This window comes from Simochromis diagramma, unplaced genomic scaffold, assembly GCF_900408965.1.
Source record: "Simochromis diagramma unplaced genomic scaffold, fSimDia1.1 OVJJ01000596.1, whole genome shotgun sequence".
Classification (NCBI taxonomy): domain Eukaryota; kingdom Metazoa; phylum Chordata; class Actinopteri; order Cichliformes; family Cichlidae; genus Simochromis; species Simochromis diagramma.
Genome location: NW_024387245.1, coordinates 1,563,139 through 1,588,055, shown reverse-complemented (window position 1 = coordinate 1,588,055; position 24,917 = coordinate 1,563,139). Strand labels below are relative to the sequence as shown.

Below are 24,917 nucleotides of genomic sequence, written 5' to 3'. Positions count from 1 at the left end.
CTGTTCACAGACCAGTGAGGCGATGGGGATCATGTCCTCCATTTCATTGACATTAAAAGATATGATATGTAGTTTATTAAATATTGAATAAACTGCTCATTTTAAAAGCTTAATGCAAGCAACAAACTGCAAAACTAAATGTATGCAATCAAATATATCAGAGATATTATTATTAATGCACAGAGACCAACTGTTTTGGAAAGAGGTCAAAGTGCTCAATGTTTTGGAGCCCATGTGAATTACAGCCTCAGTTTCATGTTCTTAGCTGATAGTAGTGGCACACGGTGTGGCGTTCTGCTGTTGCATCCTATCTGCTTCAAAGTTTGATGTGTTGTGGGTTCAGAGATGCTCTTCTGCACACTTCAGATGTCACGAGTAGTTATTTGAGTTTCAGGCCCGTCTTCTCTGGCATTAACACAGACGGCTGTGTGGGAAAATCCCAGCAGATCAGCAGTTTCTAATTTTCTTCCCCAGTTTGGGCTTTGAACTCACTGAAAGACTTGGATTTAACAGCGTAGCTTAGGGAACAGACTCCTGTGACCCAGAGAGTTTTTTTTTTTTAAGCTTCCTTACGAAAAAATGCATTTCTGTTTAACATCATTAACAAGAAAGGACCACATACCACTCGTGTTTTGATTCAGCTGCACTGGCTAAACGTTTACAGTTTGTTTTTACAGCCTTTCATGGATCAGCTGCGTATTATATTACAGATCTATCACCTCCACATTCAGCCTCGAGGTCGCTGACGTCATCCTCCCAACTATTTTTTTTTTTATATATTGGTGTATCTTGCTTTGCATGTGTGTATCTTTAGGTTAACTCCTGCTTTAAAATGCTTGTTATTAAAAAAAAAAAAAAAAAAAAAAGTGACTTGAGGTTTAAAAAGCATCAAGATTTTTTGTAATCAGACGTGATTGATTTTTCTAAATTCTCATGTACATCCTTAGAAACCATAAAAATCACATAACAGCATCTACAAAACCATTAAAATATAGCTTTATTGAAACAATCAGATAATGTTAAAGCGATCACATTTAAGTTTGCGTGACATACAGTACATACAAACATCAGGCACAGATTTGGTAATCATCTTTGACTCGTGCAGGCAGCGAAAAGCGTCTGGAACTCACATTAACCAAAGTTTAAAGAAACCACACAAAAAAAAAAAAAAAAAATCTTTCTGTGGGTTAAAAACAACACAGATACTCCACATAAACTTTGATTAAATAGAAAAAACACACAATGAAGGAACAGCCACAGGCCTCGTTACATTCAGCTGAATTTCCTTCATGATCCCCAGCTTGGACACATTCGGGACATTCAGGCCAGAAAAACACTGACTGTTCAAACTTGGATAAATTGTGCAGGTCTTCCAATCAACAAATTCAACACCCACACACCTGTAGACAATCATCAGGCTGAAGCAACAATTAGAAAGCGATGTAAACAGTTCAGGCAGCCGCGAAACTACACATTGAGGAGTGCAACGATTAACGGCATGTATGTCAGCAGTGACAGCGCTATGCACACAACAAGTGAAATATTAAATAATCCAGAAGCATGAAATACACGTCTTTCAGGTTCTTATCTTCTCTTTTTAGTGTTGGTCTTATCCTGCATGAATATACTGAAGTTCAAAAAGAAAAGAGAAAAAACAAGAGACCTGGTGCGATTGTCTGTAGGATGATTTCCAAATGTCACATAACGGATATACGAAGGATGTAGAGACTAACAGAGATAATTAATGAACCGATGCTTTAAATAAATCAGGTGGTTGGCAGTTTGGGAGTCGTGGGATCGCCACTGTTTACAAAGCTCTTGCAAAAAATGTTTTGTTGCCGCCACCCTGACCAGCAGGGGGAGCTCTAACAGAGACAAAATAACACCATTACCCTTCTGTTCTCAAAAGTCACACCAGACTCAGTTTAATCATCTCAAAGATTCAGACTGAGGGTGAATACTTTTGCCGACCTTAAAACCCCCCCAAAAAACCAAAAACAAACAAACAAAAACACACGCACACACACACACATTCCTGACCTTTAATTATGGTCTCTGAGACTAAGTTTCCTAAGTATCTCATGCTGTGTGCGAGTCAAGCACCTCACCGTGTCGTGCACACAATACTGCTCAGAAGGAATTTTATGAAATACGAGGGAAAGGTAAATATGTGCAGGACGTCTTTTGTCAGGTGAATGAAGCTAAACAACAATGAGCTAAGCATTAACTTTTAAATAAAACACAAGTTCACACACACTTTAAAGCTTTCACCAACACACAGGTCCCTTAAGAGTCTCTTGCAAAACCCACGGACACTTTAATCAAGTAACAGTTTGTGTATGTACGTGTTCAGCCTGTTTCAAAGAATCTAGACTCACTCAGGTCACAGAAAAGCAGCATTTATCCTCATTCAACGCTTTCCACGGGCACATAGCAAATACGTCACACCGAACGCTTGAAATGACACACCTGTGAAAATGTACTTTGGGCTTTTGTTAAACCTTTTTGAACCTGAAGCTGATTTAGACCAGCATTTGGATTTCTCTGAGCCCCGACCGGCCGAGCTGCGGAGAGCGAGGCTAGACATCCCTGTCTCATTTTAATTGCTCCAACGTTGATCAGCCACACCAATTAAGGGAACTGCTAAGGACAACTGTACTTTTAAGAAACCCCAAAGGTGGCTTCGGTAAAGAGACCTGGCCTTTAAAAAAGAAAAACATTTCAGCAGGTGGGTTTAATGTTGTGGCTGACTGAGAGCAGAGTCTCACCGGTGGAAACTGAGGAAATGATGTGAACAAAAACTCTGAGCTTTAGAGTCGTGAGTAAATACTTCTGGGAGTGTGGTTGGAAATAGCAGCACAATCTAAGCCTCCAGCTATGACTACGAGGAAGTGTTCACCGGGAATGCAGGAACCACTGTTTTTCAGTGTTCAGAAAGCAATCAATTGCTTTTACTCACTTCAATAACCTGACCAGCATGTTATAGCTTTACCAAAACGACCCTTGGGCGCCAGGCAGACACTTTCCAGCTCTCATTTATTTAATACAGCATTGAGACACTTTGTGGTGGAGGTGACAGTGTTAAAGCACATAAAGGCCATATAAATAGCTGTGATATAAATATATGAACTCAAAGATATTCACTTTGGGTGAAGGTCCTTTGAAAGTTAAGCAGAGTTAACTCCTCTGTGGAATAGAGCCATAATACAAAATGTGAAAAATCGGCGCTGCCACGCCGCCCTCATTTTTTCAGGCCACAACGCTCAACCAGGCGGAGGATCTGTGTGGCCGTCGTAGTAATATCTTAACTTAAAGCTGCCAACTTTTAAAGTTCAAGTTAAAATATTTGGCCCTTTGGCCTTCCTTGTGATCTATCCTGACATGTTTTCAGACTGACTGCAGTCACTGGCAGGTCAGGTTGGGTCTACTGAGCCAGGCCCAGATCTGGATCATCTCCTGTGGGGTCCTTGGGTGAACCAGCATTAAGCTCTTGTAAGCGCAGGGGTTCGACCTGTATTTCTCCTCTATGTTAAAAGTCCTGAAGCCTTTGTGCTTTTCGGGGGCCAGCCCCAACTTACGAAGACACATACCCGTGTAGACGTCATCTATTGGGTACAGCGCTACGCGCTGAGATGCGTTATGCAGGCGAATGGCGATGTCACCTGAATAAAGGTAGCCGCCTCCTCCTGCGTACGGTGGGTAGATTCCAACATACATGCTCTCTGGTATGAAGTATTTGACCCTCTTGTCTCGGTGGGGCCCCGCATTCGTGATCACATCACCCACAAACAGGTCCTTGGCTTTGGGTCCCGAGAGCCCCTTGAGAAAGTCCATGATGCGGTAGGTGTTAACGAAGACGTCGTCGTCGCCTTTGAAGATGAATTGGGCGCCGGAGCAACGTGCCTGGATCCACTCCAGGAAAAGAACTTCTTTGACAGTCAAATTGAAAAACGAATCACGGAAATCCCACTGGATGATGTCTTTATGGCGGGCGTTCTCAAAATGCAGCATACCAGACAGATCTGGGTGGTGGTCTCCAGGTGTTGCGTTACCAAGGAGGAAAATGGTAACCACTGTCCGATTGGCTAATACGCCTGCTTTTCCCCAGGACTGGCGGATGGCCTGGCGGCGATCAAAGTGAGGCACCAGCGATTTGACAGCCAGCAGCAGAAACGGTGGCTCCTTGCAGATATCCATCTGGTCCATAATGATCGGGTAGGAGCGGCAGCGCATGTAAAGCAGGAAGTCCTTGAAGCGGGGCAGCAGGGAGTTGTAATCTTTTACCTGAGTGGTCACCCTGAGGTTAGGCTGACAGACGTTGGATGTCAAACTGGTGTCATTGAGCCACTCAGGGATGTCGCTGCTGCGGTTCGTCATGAAGATGTGATTGCTGTGAACGTCCAGAATCTGCTGCTGGCGGTTCCAGTAGGCCGAGCTGGGAGCCACTTTAGCCCAGAAGCGTTTGGAAGGGATAAGAATCTTTTGATGTCCACTTTTGTCTTGGTTGATGTTCCGCGAGATGATGATGAAGATAAAGAGGTTGACCATAGTCAGTGACACCACAACCTTAAGCCTCATCTTTGGCAGCAGCCCCATGACAGATTACCGCACACGCCGACACCTGTGCAGACACACAGAAGAAGAAACAAAGACTTTAGTCTTCACTACAAACTGATCTTTAGTTTTCATCTTTTACTTTATTCTCAAATCACTCAGGTAGTTTCAGGTAGGAGGAAGCACGAGGGAGAACAGTTATCTATGGTGAAATGAGCAGGTTTACAACTTCCCTCTGTTGAGAAACAATGGGTGGAAAAAGGAAGAGAAAACACCTCAACCACACTGACAAAACGATCACATGGAAACCCCCGTTTGTGTTGTAAGACGTTGTGTAAAACTATGTCAGAATAGTTTGTTTATCCAAAGCAACAGGAAGATTACGTATTGATCTGATCAAGAAGGTCAGAGGTCAAACTGCTGATAAGACTGAAGCAGAGTGGTGTCATCTTCACACTGAATCACTTGACTTTTCACAGGTTGACTGATATGGTGTATAATAATGCTTTGTTTGTTTGGCTGTCATAGTTACTTCTGAGTGAACATGCTGGTTCACTCAGAAGTGATGGCTGTGCTTACCAGTGAGGGTTAAACTGATTTCTTACAAAACACTTAAAAACTTCCTGTAAAACTTATGAGGTGGCATGTCTCCATTATCACCATAATCAAATCACAGGTAGGGTAGTTTTTTTTCTTGGAATAAATAAAAACAAAAAATACTCCTCCTACGACAGACACAAAGATAATTTAACTTTGAGCTACCTAACTAGATCTGCAATCATCAGGCCTTGTTATTTTGTTCACTTTATTTATGTGTGTTCATGCAGCATGCGTTCACAACTGTGAGCCTGAACTGATCTAATTACCAAGCTGCGTGTCCAGACCAGTCCAAACTAAATATGAGAAACCAATTAGCAAATGATCTGCTTGGTGGAAGGAGAGTTCAAGTTTACCACATTAACTGTCGGGATGAAGCACGATAAGGTAGTCTGCCTGAAATCACAGCATACACCTGCATTTCCACTGACAACATGTTTACTACGCCAGAGGGCAATTTAACGGAAGGCAAACATTTGAGGATTCATTGTCCTCCTCTCTGCTTTTGTATCCTTTGCTTAAACCAATAAGAAATGAGGACGACATGTGAGCTTGAACAGACAATACCGTCCTTTCAGGAGGCTCAGCTGTGCCTCAGGTTTCTGTTTAGTCACGCTTTCCCCTCTGAAAATGTCCTTACCTGGAGTTCCCTTAACTTTCTCCTTTTTCCTGCAGACCAGTGAAGCAGCCACTTTATCGCAATATTTTCATCAAGTTATTGATAAACTACATGTTTTGGTACTGCTTAACCATACTTGTGACAAAGTCTAACCGAGTAAATGTTTTCACTGTGAGGCTGCACACTTCTGGGCAAATTTCCAATCTTAACAACACTCTGAAGTCATAAAGACTAAAAGTAAAATAAAAAGACGACTGGATAATGATATAAGATTGCAAGCTCTGAAAGCCAAAAAGGGTCTGCTCATCTGGGAGACATTAGGGCTCATTTAGGGAAAGTGCTTCTTGATCATCTCAGTCAGAAAAGCTGCTCCCCAGCATTGTTTCCAATCGAATAATTTCAGTGATTTCAATGAGATAAAGACTTCTGCTGCTGTTATTTATTGTTAAAAATCAAGCGCAGCCTCTTCTTTTCTGCTTTTTGGCACGACCGAGGTGCCTGTTTGCTTTCACTTTCCTCTCATCTGCGTCTGCAGACATCTCATCGCAGAGCTTTTGGGACAGACAAGACACTTTGAGTTATATTTTAGGTTTAAGGAAATCCCGTTGTAGCATTAAAGATTACAAGACACAGGATTTGTTTGCTGTCAACCAGGCACAGGTAGGTTATGAGGCACTAGTTTGTGTTGCTGGGGATTTTCATTGTATCTGAAAACTGTTTAGTCTTTTTTTCCCGAAACATTTGGGTGTAAGGGTACTGCTCATCATTGTGTTTAGAGATGGTGTAGGTGTTTTTAATTCTAAACAACTTACAAGAATTGTTTCCACCAGGTTTTGAATGTTACTCCCTTTAGCCCCAGAGAGCCGAGTCAGGACATTAAGACTTATTTATCTTCATTACAATTATCAATGTAAACAGCTCAAAAAGCGGTGCGAGCTCTGCCTGATGAGCTAACAGATCTGAACTGCTCCCTGGATCCTTCCTGCCTCTGTATTGTGTTGCTCTCTCAGCCTCCTAGCAACAACTCTCCACTGCTGCACTCCTGTTTGCTCTTCTTTTTCTATTCCGTGAGCCTCGTTCACTCCTCCTCACTCTGCCCGTCTCCATCAGGTTTCCTCTGTTCCTTTGAATTTGTTCTGACTCAACGCAGGATAGGAATACATCACACTTATCAGTATTATATCACCAAACAGACAAGCATGGACTTATGCTAGTTTTCCTTCAATCTCCTCTTCTCCCTTACTCTCATGGACAATTAAGCTTTCCCGTCCTCTGCATCCCATACAAACAAGATCACTTCTGGGAAACAAGTGGGTGGGTCGGTGGGGGAGGCTTCTTAAGAAGAAAGCTAAACAACATGTAGATGAAACCACAACTTCTGGACCTGTAATTAACCACCAGTAGTCTGCAGCAAAATCCACGCATACCTGCCTAAGTCTGGCTGACCATCTGCATCTGGTTTAAGACATTAAACTCAGTCATAGCGTTTCACATCGAGGCCATTTTAGCTGAAGTAATTAAGGCATGTTGGTGGTTTGACACACAAATATCATGCTTCTAGCTGTCAGCATTAAAAAGACAAGGTCTACACTTGTGGTTGACACTCACACAAAAACAGATTAGGCACAGTAAGGTCATGCACCAAACTTTAAGCTATAGTTTCAGTTCTTTTGCATTCAGTCAGTGTTGTTAGAGCTGACTCCAGCTTAAAGACTACTGCTGGGACTACTGTGTGTTTTTCTATGTTAGGTTGCAGTTTCCTGGTAGGTAGAGTTAATCAGTGCAACTGGGAGCACCTGGCCAGTTTCTCTCATTTTACACAACACATTCGAACACTCATCCAACCAGTAACACTACTGACTAACAAACCTCATAATGTAACTTGAGGTTTTTGGATTCTTTGGGTTAATAATTCATATATTCTGGTTTAACACAGAATCTCTCTCATAATTTGTTTTGGCTCATAATGTCTTCATTATATTATGATATGTCTTTCCATGCCTGCGAGCCCACTGAGGTCCGCTTCGCCCTGAGTGACTTAAATCCCATCAGACAGTGGGTGCAATGGTCCACGCCTGCCTGTTCTTTTGGGACTGTGTGGACTCTTCCTACCGATCTACATTACAATCAACTATCTACGGCAGCAGACTTCAAAGTATAACAGGAATGACTATTCGACCGTCGGCCCTCCAGATGTCTGTGTCCATGTCTGCAACACAGTATAAGCAAGGCATAAGCTGGACTATGACACGGGCACGCTCGCCACAGGAAGTGTGAGAGACCTCGAGTGATCTGAGGCAAAAATCAGCTGCAGACAGCTGTTACACAATTCTTCTACCATTTCTTCCATGGAAAACTTATGAGTTTTACTTCCTCTGAAGCTCAGTGACCAAAGGCTTACTTATAGGTACGCTAAAGGACAAGTAAGTTCGAAGATTAAGGGGCGGGGGAAAAAGTGCAGTGCTGCAATGGCAAGAGGTAAACTTAATTCATTACACAAAAAGACATCAGAGCTTCAAAGCAATAGAAAAAAAGTCACTGTTATCATGTTTCATAATAACTGGAAGCAACTGAATTCAATTGTCTGGCCCCACCGAGTATGCTGGAAAGCTGTCTGCAAGTGAACACAACTGACTGATGGCCTTCTTGATTTGATTAATCTAACTAGATCTAGTTTCCTCATAAAACCTAATCAATGTATTATTTTTAAATGGACCCTCATTTTAAGGATATGCAAAAACACATTTAGATCCAGAACATAAGCAGTGCCCCAAGAAAAGACAGCATGAGTTACATCCTGTCATCACAGGAAGCAGTGCACACCTATACTTGTTATGGTGCAAAGTACTCCTAAAAATTACAAAATAAGTGGACAGAAAGTTTTATTGTATTTTTTCTTAAACCGACTGTATGCAGAATCCATACAGAATGAGGAAAAAAAGTCTAATTATTAATAAACTAATAATAAGAAATAGTCTCACTGTGGTAAAAGACAGCAATGGAGCATGATAACGGTTCAGGCAGAGATGAAGAAACACAATGTCAAAAAGCAGTCTGCAAACATCCGCAGTGGCACTTTTATTGCTCACAATAAACCTTTATGGCTCTTCTTTTGCAGAATTCGTCTGACTTGGCTTTAAAGATAAAAGATAATTATACTTTATTTAGATAACGGATTCCAAGACAGTCAGGCTTCTTTTGTACACAGATACACTTGACTACTTTGATTCAAGTCAACCATCAAAAGATGCCTATTAAAACCCTTTTTGGTATGATTAGGAGTTAAAGGACTACACATTATACACTGAAACAATAGCATGTAATCTATTTTTGATTTTTTTTATTCCATATAGATACAATTTGCCACCATCGGGACAAGACCTCTCTGTGTGTACTTTACATGTTCTTCCTGTATCTGCGTAGGTTGTCTATGGGCACTTTGGTGTAGTTTTTAACATAATTATCCGATCCGCTTTTAAACCTCTCTCCATTATTCATTAACTTTATGTTTATCTATCATGAAGCTTGTGGCGACACCATATGGTGTCGGGTAACAAACAGGTCTGTGGGATTGTGATGAGGTCAGTAATTTACCAGACAACACTAGACTGTGTTTGACCAGTGTGGCTTCCACCTGATAAAAGGGTTCACTGAGGTAAGCCATCCCACCTGAGTGGGGGATGGGTGCGAGACACTACAGAACAATGGCAGCTTGAAGGGCTGGGTTTGTATGCTTCTTAGTGGACCTTAATAGCTTTCATGATTATGTTTAGATGGCTTTAAATACTATACTGTGGAGAGAACCGATGAACAATGCACCTTCCTAAAACTTTAAACTTCATGTGTAAACATAACAGAATATAGCTATACAGATCTAAATGAGAGTTTTAATGTGACAGACATGCCAAGAGATGCACTGCCTATTCAAAACATTTCCAACGACGCACATTGTGTGATCTTACCTGTGCAGGTGAGTGGGCCTCTTCAGCTCTTGTTCTCCTGGTGTCTCCTCAGCACTTTTACCCCATACTTTTGTGCATTGTCTGGGGACAACAGCCAATGGGGAAAAGGGATCGGGAAGGGGAGGAGGCAGAGAAAAGACTGAATCTGCAAATGAGAGAGAAAGAACCCAGGTGTCAATACTGAGGAAGAGAGCATGAGGACAAAAAAGACATCAGTTCTAATTTTACATACTGAAAGCGTGCTTCTTAAAGAAAGAACCAATAACCCTGATTTAAATACAAAATGATAACTATATCTATATTAGTGTTTCTAGTAGAAGAAGTGGTGAAGTCTGACCCCTGTGAGCAGTCATGATTGGGTGGGATGGTGTATACTGCTTTTAATAATAAAATACAGTTTTATGTGTGATATTTGGAACAGATGTAGATTTGCTGTTAATGAAATTAAAACCCTGGTGTCAAAATTCACAGTAAAACAGAACTTGTTTTCATTTAATTTCACTTCTGGGAGGTTCAATTATTACTATGATTTATTTTTGTATCTTTTCATGGTTTTCATTTTTTTTATTTTTAAGTTAATAATTTTCCTGACAGGTACCACAGGACAAAATGTGTCGACTAAATCTATGTGAAAGCAACAGAGCTGGTTTCCAGAGGGAGTGCTTTCTTAGTACAACAATAAGTAATTCCCCGTGTACAGTATTCTTACTCGAAATGCAGATCCTAACTTCATGCTGCATATAAACATGGCACTCTGATTGCCCAGTGGTACAAAAAGTGGTTCACTTCTTAACACGGTATAGTGGTATGGCAGGTTATGCTGCAAACCTATTTAGAAGAAGTGCGCTGCCACTCATTTGATATTTTTAAGGAGCACACCTATGGTATCAATTTGAAGTTCCTATGTTGCCTTGTTCTCGAGTTATTGCATTCACAAACTTAGGCGCCAGAGAGATTTGGTATCATGACAATGGTTTTAAAAATTTACCAACTGAGCGTCAATCAGACATTATCAAAAGGAACAGATGATAGATACAGACAGGACAAAGTCTTGTGAAGTCTTGTGATTTGACGTCTATAAATGCTGAGTGATTCAAAAATCAAGCAGAGGAATTTTCTAATCTGTGTTCTATTAGCTGCGGTTCCAGAAGTGTCAGAGAAACAGATCAAGCAGAAAACATTAAGACATTTTCTGCATCACCAACTGAACCGATCTCCCGTGACAATGTGACGCACAGTCTGCATCCCTGTAACTTTATGACTGAACTACATTCACTGGTGTTTGTAACACAGGACTGAACAGACTGCATGTGGAACTTTTTCGTATAGCAGCAGATAATGTCTATTACACTTACAGCAGACCGTAAATTAAAAACAAAAAACAAATCAGTGAGTATGTGGTGTCTCTAGCTAATGTTTAAACTTTGAACATAACCTGATCCTGACCAGGTTATGTGTTCAGAACAAGTTGCCATAACGATCTAGCGAGGTAAAAAAGAACAGTGAGTTTAAGCTTGCTAACCCATTTAACTTTGTAACACACCTCTCTGCTCCGGTGTAGGTTATGTTCCAGATAAGAGACCAGTGAGGCGCTAAATGTATTTATTTATTTATTTATTTATTTTCTTAGACAGAAATGTTTGCATTTTTCTCTGAGCACCAATCAAGAAATGGTTTTAGAAGCAACTTTATATTTTATTCCCCTCTATCTTGCAGGAAATTTTATGATGATCTGACTTTCCCATATATTCAGTAAAGTGATAAATTAAATGTATACAGTCTGAGCCTGAGTTTATCTGATATACAGTTTGCCTAGAGGCTAATCACACTTACACATTTGTCTAATATTTTTAAATTTGCTGCAGCTAAAAGAAAAAGGATAACATCTCACTAAGCAAAACAAACAACATAGTTTATTAACTTAAAAGAATATCCAATTATTTTGTCCAGCTGACATGTCAGATCCTTTCATGCGCTGATGACATACTGACATGTTTGTTAAGTTAGTAATTTTTACAATACTTTTTTGCACACTTTCAGCACCATATACACACACTCTACTTCTATAATCGCATACAGACACACACCATGACCCCCCTACCTCAACTGTTAATCCTTAATGTTTAAATTCCAAAAAATGTAGTTACTGCCACAAAACTGGAGGCTGGTCACTCAAGTGCAGGTAAACATCTGACTGACAGCAAAGCCATGAAACAGACTTCACATTCATGAAAAACAGTGCAGACTATTATCACCATCTCACTGAAAGACAGGAGGGGTTGCTGTATTTAACAGAGCTCTTCTCTCCACAGAAACTAGACTTTGTGCTGTTCAGGACTAATACTTATTTTCAGTTTTAGAGATTTGTTTGCTTACTAATATTTGAGCTTACCCAAGGTACTTTTCCTTCTTAAGAGTCCTTAAATCTGAGCTTCTCCTCCTTACACAGACATGCCATTGCGTGGATGTCTGCATAAAATCATCTCTCAAAGCATTTTGACTTTAAATTGTGTATGGGAGCAACTAGCAGGATCTTAAATAAACTTGTACAGTTTGTTTTTGTTAGATAAATCTCTCACAAACAGAAAGAAAGAAAGATATAAATATAAAGAGAAAAGTGAAACACAAACACACACACGCAATAATAATCTAATGCTTTTGCCAAAGACTGATGTAGAAAGCTCGTTTTATACAAACATGACTGGGTTTTGTTAATCATTAAACTGCCTGTGTGTGCTGGTTAGATATAAGAGGACAGCAGATAACAAGCATAGGCAACCTCTTAACGAGACAAACTGAAAAAGCCACCGGAGGATGGCCAAACAAGTAAAATGGAGTTAATAATCGAAAGGAACGCCTGGCTTTGTTCCATTTCCGTTGCTTCTCATGCTTTCCATTGTGTTTGTTTGACCATGCTGAGAAACTTTTCTCTTTTCTTTCCTGTATATGCTCCTGTACATAAGTTATTTAAGACTAAGTAACAACAGTTTGTTTGGCAAAAAACAAAAAAAACCTCCCAAAACAAAACTACAATGCAAGTGAACAATGCAAAAGAAAACGGTGCAGTTTTCCTATTTAAAACTTTATATAGACCACGATGTTAATGCTAAAAATTAATTACAGAAACCTCTAGTGAAAAACAAACAAACACATTTTTGGGTTTAGATTGTGAGTCTTGGAGGGCATCTAAAATGGACATAAAACATATTTTTGCAGCTCTGGAAATTTCACGAGTCTCTAAAATGCTGAAAAATCAACACACCTCTTTTTACTTTAAGGACCTGTCTGACCCTGAAGCTGACATCTCCAATCACTTCTGTCTCATTTTACTGCCACTAGGCTTTTCGTACTAACTGCAGATGAAAACACTAATTACATTTTTAACAGTGAGGTTAAAGCAACGTTAACAGCCATTACTATTCAGATGAATGCACAACTAATGAAGCTCCACTGATCAGCCACGCCCTTCTCAACGTAAAACTTCATCAATTTTAGGAACTCAAAAACAGAAAATGTATCTAGGACATCCTCTTCACTAGCTGGTTGATATTTGTGGGCTTGTTTTGCAGCAGGTCTGGTTAGCACACATGTCCTACACACTCACGGTTGCAACCCTCCCAAAGTTGTGTGAAACAGGTCAGCAGGGCAGAAAGGCCAAAAAGGCTCAGGCTGCTAACTGCTGTGTGCGAGTGATAACAGATAAGTCTCCTCCACAGGCCACGTCAGGTCTGTGGACAAAGTTCAACCTTCAATTGATAAAGGCTAAAAAAAAAAAAATTAAAGATAAAGAGTCTAACCATTTGGCCATCAAGATCTGGCAAAGCAATGGGCAGGTCCCAGTTTTAAGTTTTTCCTTCTAGAGCGAGTGGAGTTTTCAGCATCCTCTGGATCAAAAACAGTTTTTCCACCACATAAAGAAACTGAGCAGAAAACCTGCTAATGATTTGAGGTGACAGAGCCACTGTTCTTGATGTACCTCTCTGTGGTCTGCTTAATAAATTCAACAACAATAAAAGTCAAGGAAAGGAACGCAACAGCCACCCATACCAAGCTAAAAATGGATCTGACTGGAACACTGTCACAGATTTTTGTTTAAACAAATGTCCCATGAAGCTATACAAAATGAATCTTGGGTTATATAAATAAAGCATGATAATTACTGATGATACTCAACAAGAGGATTACTGCCTGTCCCCAGTCAGGATCATCTCAAGTACATTTTGACAGTATGCATCTAGAAGTTCATCATTTCCTTTTATCTCTCTGACATTGTATATGCCTAATGCATTATAAAAGCACTTTGAATTACCTTTGTATATGAATCATCCTTATCCATGGATTGTAAATCGTTGAGCAGACTCTCTTCACCTTTGTAGGTTGAAACTACCAAAGATAATTTTTTGGGGAGTAATACTTCATACAAGACTAAGATATTACTGTACGAAAAATGTGGGCCTAATGGGGACACGGTGCAAAGAGAGGAGGGCCATAAATAGCCTGAAGGCTGCAACTTAAAGAGGGACTGTCTGAGCTGGAATATATCCACCAAATGTCATGGCTCCTTCTCAGAATTTTCCATTGATGTGAGACAGTCTCCTAATTTTATTTGTTGGTTCTGATCGCTGTGTTGGTTTTATTAAAATGCAACACATGCATAACTAGCCTTAGAGGACATTCTGTGAAAAATCTCCCATTCATCCTCATCGGAATTACTATAAAACCACAATAACAACCTAAATATTTCAACCTAGAGGTCCCAAAAAATTGATTCCGTTCATCATCCAAGTTAATTGGATGAGTGACAAAACGTTTCTCCCACTGAAAACGCTACGTCCAGACAAACAGAATCAACCTTTAGGGTTTTACTTACCTCGATGATTGAGCATGCACCGAGACAAGCAAGAGGTCCTTGAAGTACACAGGGTGGGATTAAGTTCCTGGTTTTGTACATGAGACCCAACAACAACAATCCTAAAATAACAAAAGCCCAAAAACTGAACTAATATCAGGAACACTAATTTCCTTATCCAAATATGGCTATGGGGTGGGTTCTACGGGGCGAAGAACAGCTCTCAAGCTCTGCACATTTATTCTCAAAACAACCTGAGGAAATGTTCTTTTTTTTCCTCCTAGTAATGCTAAAGTGACCATTTCTAAGCTACAGTATAGTGATGGGGAAATGAGAGACATTCACTGCCTCACAAAAGCACTGGAACTTAAAATAGACTGGAATTTCTCATTATCAACAAATACTTGTGACCCTGGCTACACTTAGGCCACCTGCTAGTCATTTGCTCACACTCAGCACACACTGAACTTAGGTAGTGTCACTCCAGTGTGACCTGATGAGCAAAGATGAAGTGCACTCTGCAAAACGAATCATGAACTTCCAGTCTTTAGAGAAATGCATTGACAAGACCCTCCCTGCAACTATGACAGATAGCCATGTTTCCACTGCAAGGCTAATTGCAAATAATGACAGGAACTCCTTGAGAAAAACAAAGAGATTAACCGAAGATCTCTGTCTCAAGGGATTATAGTGTACATCTTAAACATTATAAAGCTTGTAAAAATGAAGTGAGACATCCTAGAAAGTGTTTGCCAGTAAGAAAAAAAAAAACTAAATGGTAGCTTTGTTTACAGAAATTATGCATCTGATGCTAATGCAGCAAGAAAGGAAATGGACTCTTTAAGCTGATCAAGTGACAATGTTATCACATCTCCCGAGGAAGACGATAAAAACGAGTAATTTTGCACCTGCACATTTAAATTGTGAAGAAAGCGTGTATGGATTCAGATGACTGCTAAGCTTTAGTTTTAACTCTACATTACACATAATTAAACACCACCAATATCTCAAGGTTTTCTTATAAATCTACCCTTCTTTTCATCCCCTGATAGTTTTATTAAAGTCACTATTTAACCCATGTTATTATGTGCGTGCCAGCACAGCCACACCCACCTCGCCATGTATACTTCTCAGGCTCCTAACATGACATGGTGAGCTGCATGCTTTTTTGCTAAAAAATCTTTTTGAAGCTATTGCATTGTGCATGCACAACTTTTCTTTATGTCAGACGAGATCAGAATCACATTATGATAACAAGATTATAGTTTTCCATGTATAATTAAATAAGGGAGAAAGTCCATAACTCAGACATCATTAGGCTGGAATCCTTGAATGACCTGTGATATCGAACCTACTTTGAAATATATGGAAGACCTTAAATCCACCTAGAAACAATACAAATGACAAGCCATGTCGTCTCAACTTGAAAATATCTGTCTGGTTCTTGTGCATTAGCGAACTCCTATAGCTGGTATTGCATCTACATAGTTACTATGAATGGCTAAATGGATACAGATTCTTAGGAACTGAGGCCAGGAAGTGGTTATGTGGCGAAGACAGGAAGCACAAAGACAATGGTTCACACAATGACTGTTGTCAAAAGGGAACTGATGTTTTCACATTTCTAAGTGTTTTATTATTGAGCATTTTTAAATAATAGTTTAGATTTTCCATAAGATTCACCAAGAAACAATGCTTGTAAATTAATTGGGTGACAAAATAGCCACTGACAATTTAGTTTCCATTATCTTTTTTATTTTGAGTTTGTGTGAGTTGTTGACCACTCATATGTTGCCCAACTCCAGTGTTCCTGTTACCAGACCGCTAAAAGCTACCTCATGACAAAGACTTAATGGAACAGGGGAATACAACAGTAACAAGATGACTCATTAAGGATGCAACAATTCACATTTCCATTGAAAGTAACAGCTTATAATATGAACTTACATGCGTAAGTGGAGAAGATGATACATTTTCCAATGATCTTTTATCAGTTTAATAAAGTATTACTCTAACCTTCAGTAAATTAAACCCTACTTACAAAAAACAACAACTTAAAAATCGGTGAATTTCTTTTGCTAAAAAAGTGGGCATCAAAATCTTTACTTTTAAAAGCGGACAACTATAAACCATCAACAAGAACCATGTCGTGAACCATTAACTTCAACAGTTCAACAGTAAGTTTTAAAATTAGGAGATTTAGTGAAACTACAGACACTATTAATTATGTTTAAGGCTAAAAATAATACTTTGCCTTTCACGTTACAAAGTTTCTTTTCAATGTGTTCGGGGGGTGAAGACAGCAGAAGGAAATTTCATTTTAAGCATCAACTAACTAGGACTACACAAAGATTAATGAGTCCAACAGTTAGGGGTATACGACTGTGGAACTCTCTTCATTATAATCTAAAGAACTGTACAAATTTACATTGTTTTAAAAAGTCTTACATGTCTAAAACGATAATTCAATATGAAGAATATGAACCAAATTGGAGTTAATTGAAGAAGGTTTTTTTTTTTTTTTTCCCCTCTCTCACGCTTTCTCTCGCCTTATTTTATTCTATTTACTTATTTTTTCTCCTTGTTATTATATGTGGTAAGTGGTATATTGCTGATTGTAAATTTGATGTTTGGTGTGCGTTAGGATCTGGAGATAAATGTTAGTGTGTTCCTTGGTTTATGGTGCCCACTTGTAATATTAGTTGGATTGCAGATAGGGGCAGGGTTTAATAAGAATATTTTCTTCTTCCTGCTCCTTTTCACGCATTGTTAAAGTGTTATACCGAGAAAAAGCATGGTTTGTGTGTATGAAAGGACAAAACTGTTAAAACTGTTGAACCAAGTGTGAAATAAATAAATAAATGAAATGACATGAAATGAAAACGCACCTTCAAACTTTCTCCAGGTGGTTTTCATATACAAATAAAGCCAAGGATACAAAGCAGTCTAAACTTTAACTTCGTAAAATGGCTCGGCTTCTTTTAGAGTACTATTGACAGCATAAACGTAGGACCCAGATAAAGACAAAGTAGTACAACTCAGTTGGCTTAGGCTGTAGACATATCCACTGACTGAATGGAGCTAGATTCTAGAATTTAACCTCAGAGTGTGCTGGAACAGAACTACCGCCATAAATGCAGTCAGAAATGCTGTCTTTAGTTTCCTCAGTGTGCCATCATCCTGCAAGTCATCACTTACATTAGGCAGTTCTGTGAGTGTCCTGGCTATTATACTGGCATCACTTTAGTTTTCCTCCCATTATCATTAATGTCTTTTTAAGCCCACTGATGTATTTGCCATATTCTGGAGCGACCACGGACTGTAACATTATGGATTAATTCTGTCTACTCAGTAAGCTGTTTTTAATGGATCTTGGGAAACAGCGGCAGCAAAGCAATTTATAGCTGGTGCTAACTTGTGTGCAAATACACATCTCTTCATATTAGTGATTAAGAAACCCTGGTATTGTGAAACGACTCAGTTTCATGTGACAAAAAATTTGAACAAGCAGCCATTCCGGAATCTCTGTTTGAGCAGTATGTCTCAACCTTTGCGGTTTAACGGGGCTAACATTGAAAGGTTCCGTTTTGAGGCTGATGTAAGGAAAAGGAGAAGAGGCTTGTGTGTTTGATTTTGACAGTCTTGTGCAGAATACAAAAAGTCAGACAAGTTGAGCCTGGATGCGCAGAGAGATCTGAGCTGCTCTGCCACTGTATGACTGACTTTATAGCTCACTCCACCGTGAGTTGATCCCTGTTGTGGGTCCAATATATAAATAGAAAAAAAGGAATGAAATTCCAGACAAATGTTATAAAGGTACTGTTTTACCTGTTCGGCTCCTTATACTTTGCCACATGTGAACAATGTTAATTGTAATTTAGAACTCTTTTTCCTGGCAAAAGATGTTCAAGGTTTTTCCCCGGCTCAAAAAGCACAGTTTTGCATAAGACTTTTGATTTCCCTTGATTTGTTTTTGTTTTCAGTTCACTTGAATTTGCCCATTTCCGTTTAGCTTCAGTGTCTGGTTTCTTCATTAGTCCGTTTAATTATCACGATATTAAGAGTAGTTTCAAAATATATTTTACAATACAAGCCTTTCATGGAGGCAGTTAACGCACAATCACGCCAAGAATCACCCCAAAATCGTGCAAAGATATATTTATCAGGCTGTGTGACTGGCTGTCTAAATGGGGCCTTGCAGATTTCTGTGTTAACGATAATGTGGTTATAGTACAGATCTATTGGGATGCCACCATAATTAGCACCACCCCTGGGTATTGCCAGATCTCCAGTTTCAGGATGTGCTTAAATTAATGACCTTGAAACAAGAGGAAGACGGCTGAAAAGCCAAATGTATGGATTCAACTCAGAGCAAAAAAAAGCAGCATATGCAGCAAATGTACTTCTGTACTTGTGTGAACTCTCTCCACTGTAGTATATGAGGAAGAAACCCTTAAGTAACATCAAGCCTAAAGTAAATAACCCTCACTCCTTTCCATGTTCCTTGAGCCACTAATTTGCTTACTACCCATGATGTCTGGAATATTAATGAAGAATTTGGGTGGTATGGATTAGATGAGGCGACACAATCTAGGGTCAAGGTCACAAGCCTTCAATTAAAAGGACACTTGAGTTTGTTCACTTCCTGCTCCGGAGTAGACATGAAAAGAAGTATCCTTTTAATTGGCCATTTATGCAAATAGCCACTGGAAGAAACTATAATAAACTCAAAACAACCTTCTGTTATATTTCACAAGAGTGCAAAAAAACTGCAAACAATAGTCATGTGTGGCTATCTATAGTGCACATGGGATGACGCCCAAACACCTAAAAGGAAACCGTAACAGTTCCTCACCCTCCACAGAGAAACAATGAAAGCTGTTACTTGCGGAGGACACATATACTAAAGGAGGTACCCTCACACTTTCTTAAGTAGTTAGCTATCTGTCTATTAAGCTTCTTAACCCGTGGATGGTCTCCAGCTCCACTGTATAGAACTCCTTAGTGTTACAGAAGCCTGCAATCGATATTCTACCAAAATGGTGGAGTAGGACCTTTTTAAACTACTGGATGAAGGCCCGGGGGCTGCCAAAATATCAACCTGATCAGCCTACAAGTAGGAAAACATAAAGAAGATGAGGTGCTGTTTGAATGGGGAGAATGAGGACTTCCACACAGTACAACTGAATGCAATTTTCTCCACTGAAACAAATGAAATAATTAAAATAAATTTTAAGATACACTTCAGTGGCCTCCAAAATAAAGCCTGTGTGAGAAACACTGCTGTACAAAAATGTGTTAATAAATAGTAAATATTAGCAGAGCTTTTCTTCCCTCAGTGATGCAGGTCTGTACTGTGATGGTATTAAAGACCGACTTAGCAACACAAACAAAAAACAGTCTCACTCAGATACAAAGGTCATTCGTATTAATGAATGTGTCTTTGCGGTTATTCATATTATGTTCTGCAGCAGGCAAAAACTAGGTTAGAAAAGGTACAAAAAATATATTTAAATATTTTTTTTTTCCTGTTTACCTTCATGAACTTTTTTTCGGGCTTTTCGGGATTTTGGTCGCCCGACCGGAGATATTGCTAGCTCCGGGACGTCGGGCTAGCGATTTTGCGAGCCCTGCGTTTGGTTCTTTAGCTGTCAGAATTGCTGTCTGAAGGCCAACAAAGATACCCAACGGATTTACTTTACCAAGCGGATCATCACGGCCATTGGGCCATTTGATTGACCTTTTTTTAATTAACTTTTTAACTTTAAGATGTCACACTGTGTCCATTTTTGGAATTATTGTGATTTAGTAAATAATTAATAAACAGTCACTTGTATAGAACGCCTTTTACTGTCACTATACACTTGTTCAATGAGATACAGAGCATCTCCTACTCAGTGCAGCTAGCTACGATAGTATCTCATTCGTGAATGATTAAACTAGGTTTACGCGAAACCATTAATCAATCACAATTCGCACAGCATTATCGTCACAGGCCAAAAGTTGGAAAAGTCACTAAGGGACACTACGGGGGTAAAATTTGCTGGTTGACTGGCCAGGTTGCTCCCTCAGGTGTGTGGTCAAAAACAGGGTGCTGTCTATTTGGAGCTTAAAGATGAATGACTGTATAATAAACTGAAATTGTCAGACTATGTTTTTAGAGATATATTTTCAGACAATGAAGCCAAGATAACAAACACTGATAACATTGGAAAGTTTGGCTGTTTTTGTACACACCTGGGATTCTCTGTATTTTTCTTTGGCTGGCTTTTCACTTGTCACATTTATGTCTGTGAATGATTACATTTCATGTATACTTTAATGCTGATACAGAATTTAGATGAATTGTACAGCACACTGTCGTAGAAAAATGTACATTTTCTAAGAGAAAATATCAGCTCTACCAAAATGACTTGATTAGACAGGTTTCTGCACCATGTTTCTGTTGACCTTTTGAGTCCCTTTTTATTTTTCTTACTGTATCCAAATCAGTATGGGCTACACCCCTGATCTATAGTACAGCAATTTCAAATAAATATCATAGACTGGACAGATGTAATTTTAACAACATGTTAAAACTAATACTGTTAATTTTGGCGCCTTTACATTCATTTCATCCACTTTTGTACGTATTCGTAATTCCGTAACAGACCAGTCAGAAACTTCACCATGACTGATAAAGAATGCTCATCCTAAGTGTGGTTTGGATGTTTCTGTCTAAACATAGCACTGGTACAGGGCTGACGCACACACATCTGTGCAGAAAAACCCTTGGAAAATGTTGCTCGTGTGATTCAGAAATTTGATCATGAAGTGCATACACAGCAAAAAAAGGCAGAGAACAAACAGCGAAGGAAGAACAGACAGTTATATTGGGAACTTGTTTGTCCAGGTTTAACATTAACACCAAGTTTAAAACTAACTTTGCTCTGTGCTACTTTTACAGATTGTCCAAAGCAGGGAGGTCAAGCTCATTTTAACTCAAGGGTACATACAGCCCTAGTTGATCATAAGTGGATCACTTGTTTAATCACTTAATGATAACCTACATGTTTGTGAAATTTCAACAGTGTATCTCCGTATTTTCACACTCATAGGCTTAAAGGCTCAAATTAGGTCCTATTTACTCCAGTTCCTAAATGAAATGCATTGCAGTACAATTAAACACATTTTTGAATTTTTTATTCATTCCTATTTTGAAGTTATAATAAGGGAAGAATGTGTTTACAGTGATATGCGACTTATTTTCAGGGCATCTTAGGTTGGTCAGCAAGAAAGATTATTGAACTTTTTCTATGTTGATTATTATGCAGTGATTTTACTGCTCAAACTTGGCTATATATGGCTAATAAAATAAATATTGACAAACATTTCCATCTTTAAGGTTTAAACTTGGAATCTTGCTGGAATCTGTAAATATTTTTTTTTTAACTTCCCAGACATTTTCACTCCCAGAGATTGCTGGCACAGCTCACCAAGAATGAAAATGCATTTTGGATTTTAACCCTATTTAGTGGTCGAGACTTAACTGGGTAGTGCCCCCCGGCCACATGTTTTGACACCCCTGCATTCGATGTGATACTTTTTGATTGAGAATAGCTACAAAAATGTCTTACTTTAGTTTCTGATTCAGTCACTTCCAAGTGCCCGAAGTGCTTTCAGTCTCGCTCAAGTTATTGTTAATCATAAACACATCTTTATATTTGATAGGCCGCTTAAATATGTACTGCATTTAACCCCGAAACGGGTAAGTCCATTAATTCATTAAGGTTAGTCATTTAGCCCTAAAGCAGAATAATGCTGTATTTTTAAAGATAGTACTGCTTTACAAATGCCACGGCACTACGTCTTGTCAAAGTCTGTTCTTCCTACTGCGTTTCTGGTTTCTTTCTTGAGTTTTCCTGAAAAGGAACAAGTACTTTTCATGTACAGTCCTGTTCCCCGAGTAACTCGGACTTTCCTGGAAACTTACTGGGTCGGTTAACTTACTATGAGGATCTAGTTCAGCTACTCGATATGACTGTTACTCCGGACAGGTGGGGAAAAATAAACTCGGTTGAACTCACTTGCTTGGCAGTCAGCCTAGAGACACTCCGACAGCGGCGAAATAGTGAAATAAATCCATCACGTGCCGTTCCCGGTGGCTAATCGTCGTCTGTTTACCGAGGACCCCCCGTGTTTTCCCTCCGCTAACAGCCGAGATCTGCTGCTTATCGCGACTGGTCTATTTTTTAACCGTCTCAATTGTGACTGCACTCGCGGTCGCTGCACCTCCCCAGACCACGCCCTGTACAGTGACGTCACCTAGCGCGCGATTTATAAAGGCTATTCCATTATTAAAAGGCTGAAATTGTCAAGGCCTCATCATAAAGAGACCTTGACGAGTAGAAACCGGTTAGGCGACAGTAATTCTTCGAGCTTTAATTCCAGGGAACCAGACTTTCCTGTAATGTTTTGAAGTACTGTTGAGCAATAGTTCCCGAGGTTTTCTGAAGGTCTCTGGCTGCTTTTTCAACCTTTTTGGTGCCCTGATCATTTAAAGAGGAATGTTTTTATTATTTGTTAACACTAACTTATGAATTATTCAAGCATAAAAAGGCAGCCAACTGGTATGAACCAGTGTTGTGATCTCTTTGTGTGTATTATCATCAGTTAAACATTCTAGTTAACTAAAATAAAAATAAAAACTAGACTTTTGGAATAATAATAATAATAATAATAATAATAATAATAATGATAATAATAATAATGTGTTTATTGAGACTTTTGATATTTACAGTACTGTGAGTCTTGCCTCTGGCATCCACACAATACTACCACATTTAACACTGAAATGAATAAAACCTAAAGTAAAACTCTTAACCGAAAAAAGAAAATTCACTTTGGAAACTAACCTCAGTTAATAATGCCATTACAGATAATATGGAGGCTCTTTCATGAATACAGGTGTGCCTTGGTTATATATTGTCATATGGTCCGCAAACGTTATATGCAAACTTTACAAAAACACAAATACATACTGTATTTGACTTCCACATTAAAGCTTAAACTCTCATCAGCTGTGCCAGTGTCAAAGCCTTTGCTCCTCTGGAGAGTGTGGTAGTGGCGGAGCAGCTTCATCTTGTGTGATGGGTGTGTGTCCTCCAAACAGCAGGGGGTCAGTAGCCATTCTGTCTACTCTTAATGACTGGGACCAGGACAATGGAGCTCTGCTGTGTGGTGGACTAGGAGGGGTAACAGAGCCACAGCTGGTACTCCTATGAAAAGAATGGACATCCAGACTGTGGTCATAAATAATTAACCAGAGGACACACAGAAGTTTATACAGATGAAAGTACATCTGAATGCTAAACCTTATTGACGTTCATAAAATATATCATAAAGCCAACTTAAATTGTTCTGAGGTGAATCTATGTTTGGTGTGACCGAAGAGGATGCAAAGGATAGGGTGAGATGGAGGCAGATGATCAGCTGTGGTGTCCACTAAAGGGAGTAGCCAGAACAAGAAGTGGTCAGTGTGGCTGCCAGCATTTATACATGTGCAGTGTGTTTTGACAGCCATGCGTAGTTGCATGGAGGATGTACTTGCATATTAGATTAACTGGCAGTTCTAAGGCTAAGTCCACACTAATGTGTTTTCGTTTGAAAACGCATTGTTTTCTCTCCATTTTGGTGTCCCGTCCACACTGGACGGCGTTTTCTCTGATAGAAAACGCAGCGTTTTGAAAACGCTCTCGAAAACTTATGCATTTGAAAATGGTACTTTAACGTCGCAGTGTGGATGGCAAAAATGGAGACTTTCTAAAACGATGACGCATGTTAGTGATATGATGCAGTCATGTGACCAATTAAACTAAGGCATTATACAGCAGTTGTTTTATTTGCTCTCGATTTTGACAGCCCTAATAAAGATTAATGTCAGTCTGTAGAGTTGGATGTCTCGAGTCCGGTCTTGGTCTCGAGACCACTTTTACGTGGTCTTGGTCTTGTCTTGGTCTCGACGGACTTTGGTCTTGGTCTTGATCGACATAGTCGTCGGGAGATTTGGAGTCAACAGTATCCATGACGTACAACGTAACGTTTGATAATGTGTCATGCACAAAAGCATCAGCTCTAAGAGCCGTGCTTAGAGAGTGCTTTGTAGTGAATCAGAAGAATCGACTCCCATTGAACAAGAGCCAGCTCTTCACTTAATTTCCTTTTGCTGCTCAGCTCTCACACAGTGGCTCAGCTATGCTCCAATCCCTCCATATTGTGGCCAATCACATGCGAGGATATTGGATAATATTATTATGTGAAAAACAAAGAGAGTGAGAGACGCGACAGTAAAGTGGAG

At 39.5% G+C, this 24,917-nt stretch overlaps 1 protein-coding gene across 1 annotated transcript; it reads right to left on the bottom strand.

The window, feature by feature from the left end:
• Positions 1-974: 974 nt before the first annotated feature.
• On the bottom strand, positions 975-22,861 carry b3gnt2b (UDP-GlcNAc:betaGal beta-1,3-N-acetylglucosaminyltransferase 2b). Its single transcript, XM_040000058.1, has 3 exons — positions 22,648-22,861; positions 9,733-9,877; positions 975-4,621 (listed from the first exon to the last, which is right to left on the bottom strand). Exon 3 carries the CDS (start codon positions 4,594-4,596, stop codon positions 3,403-3,405), a length of 1,194 nt encoding a protein of 397 aa, XP_039855992.1. The 5' UTR covers positions 4,597-4,621; positions 9,733-9,877; positions 22,648-22,861; the 3' UTR covers positions 975-3,402.
• Between the last annotated feature and the right edge of the window lie 2,056 nt (positions 22,862-24,917).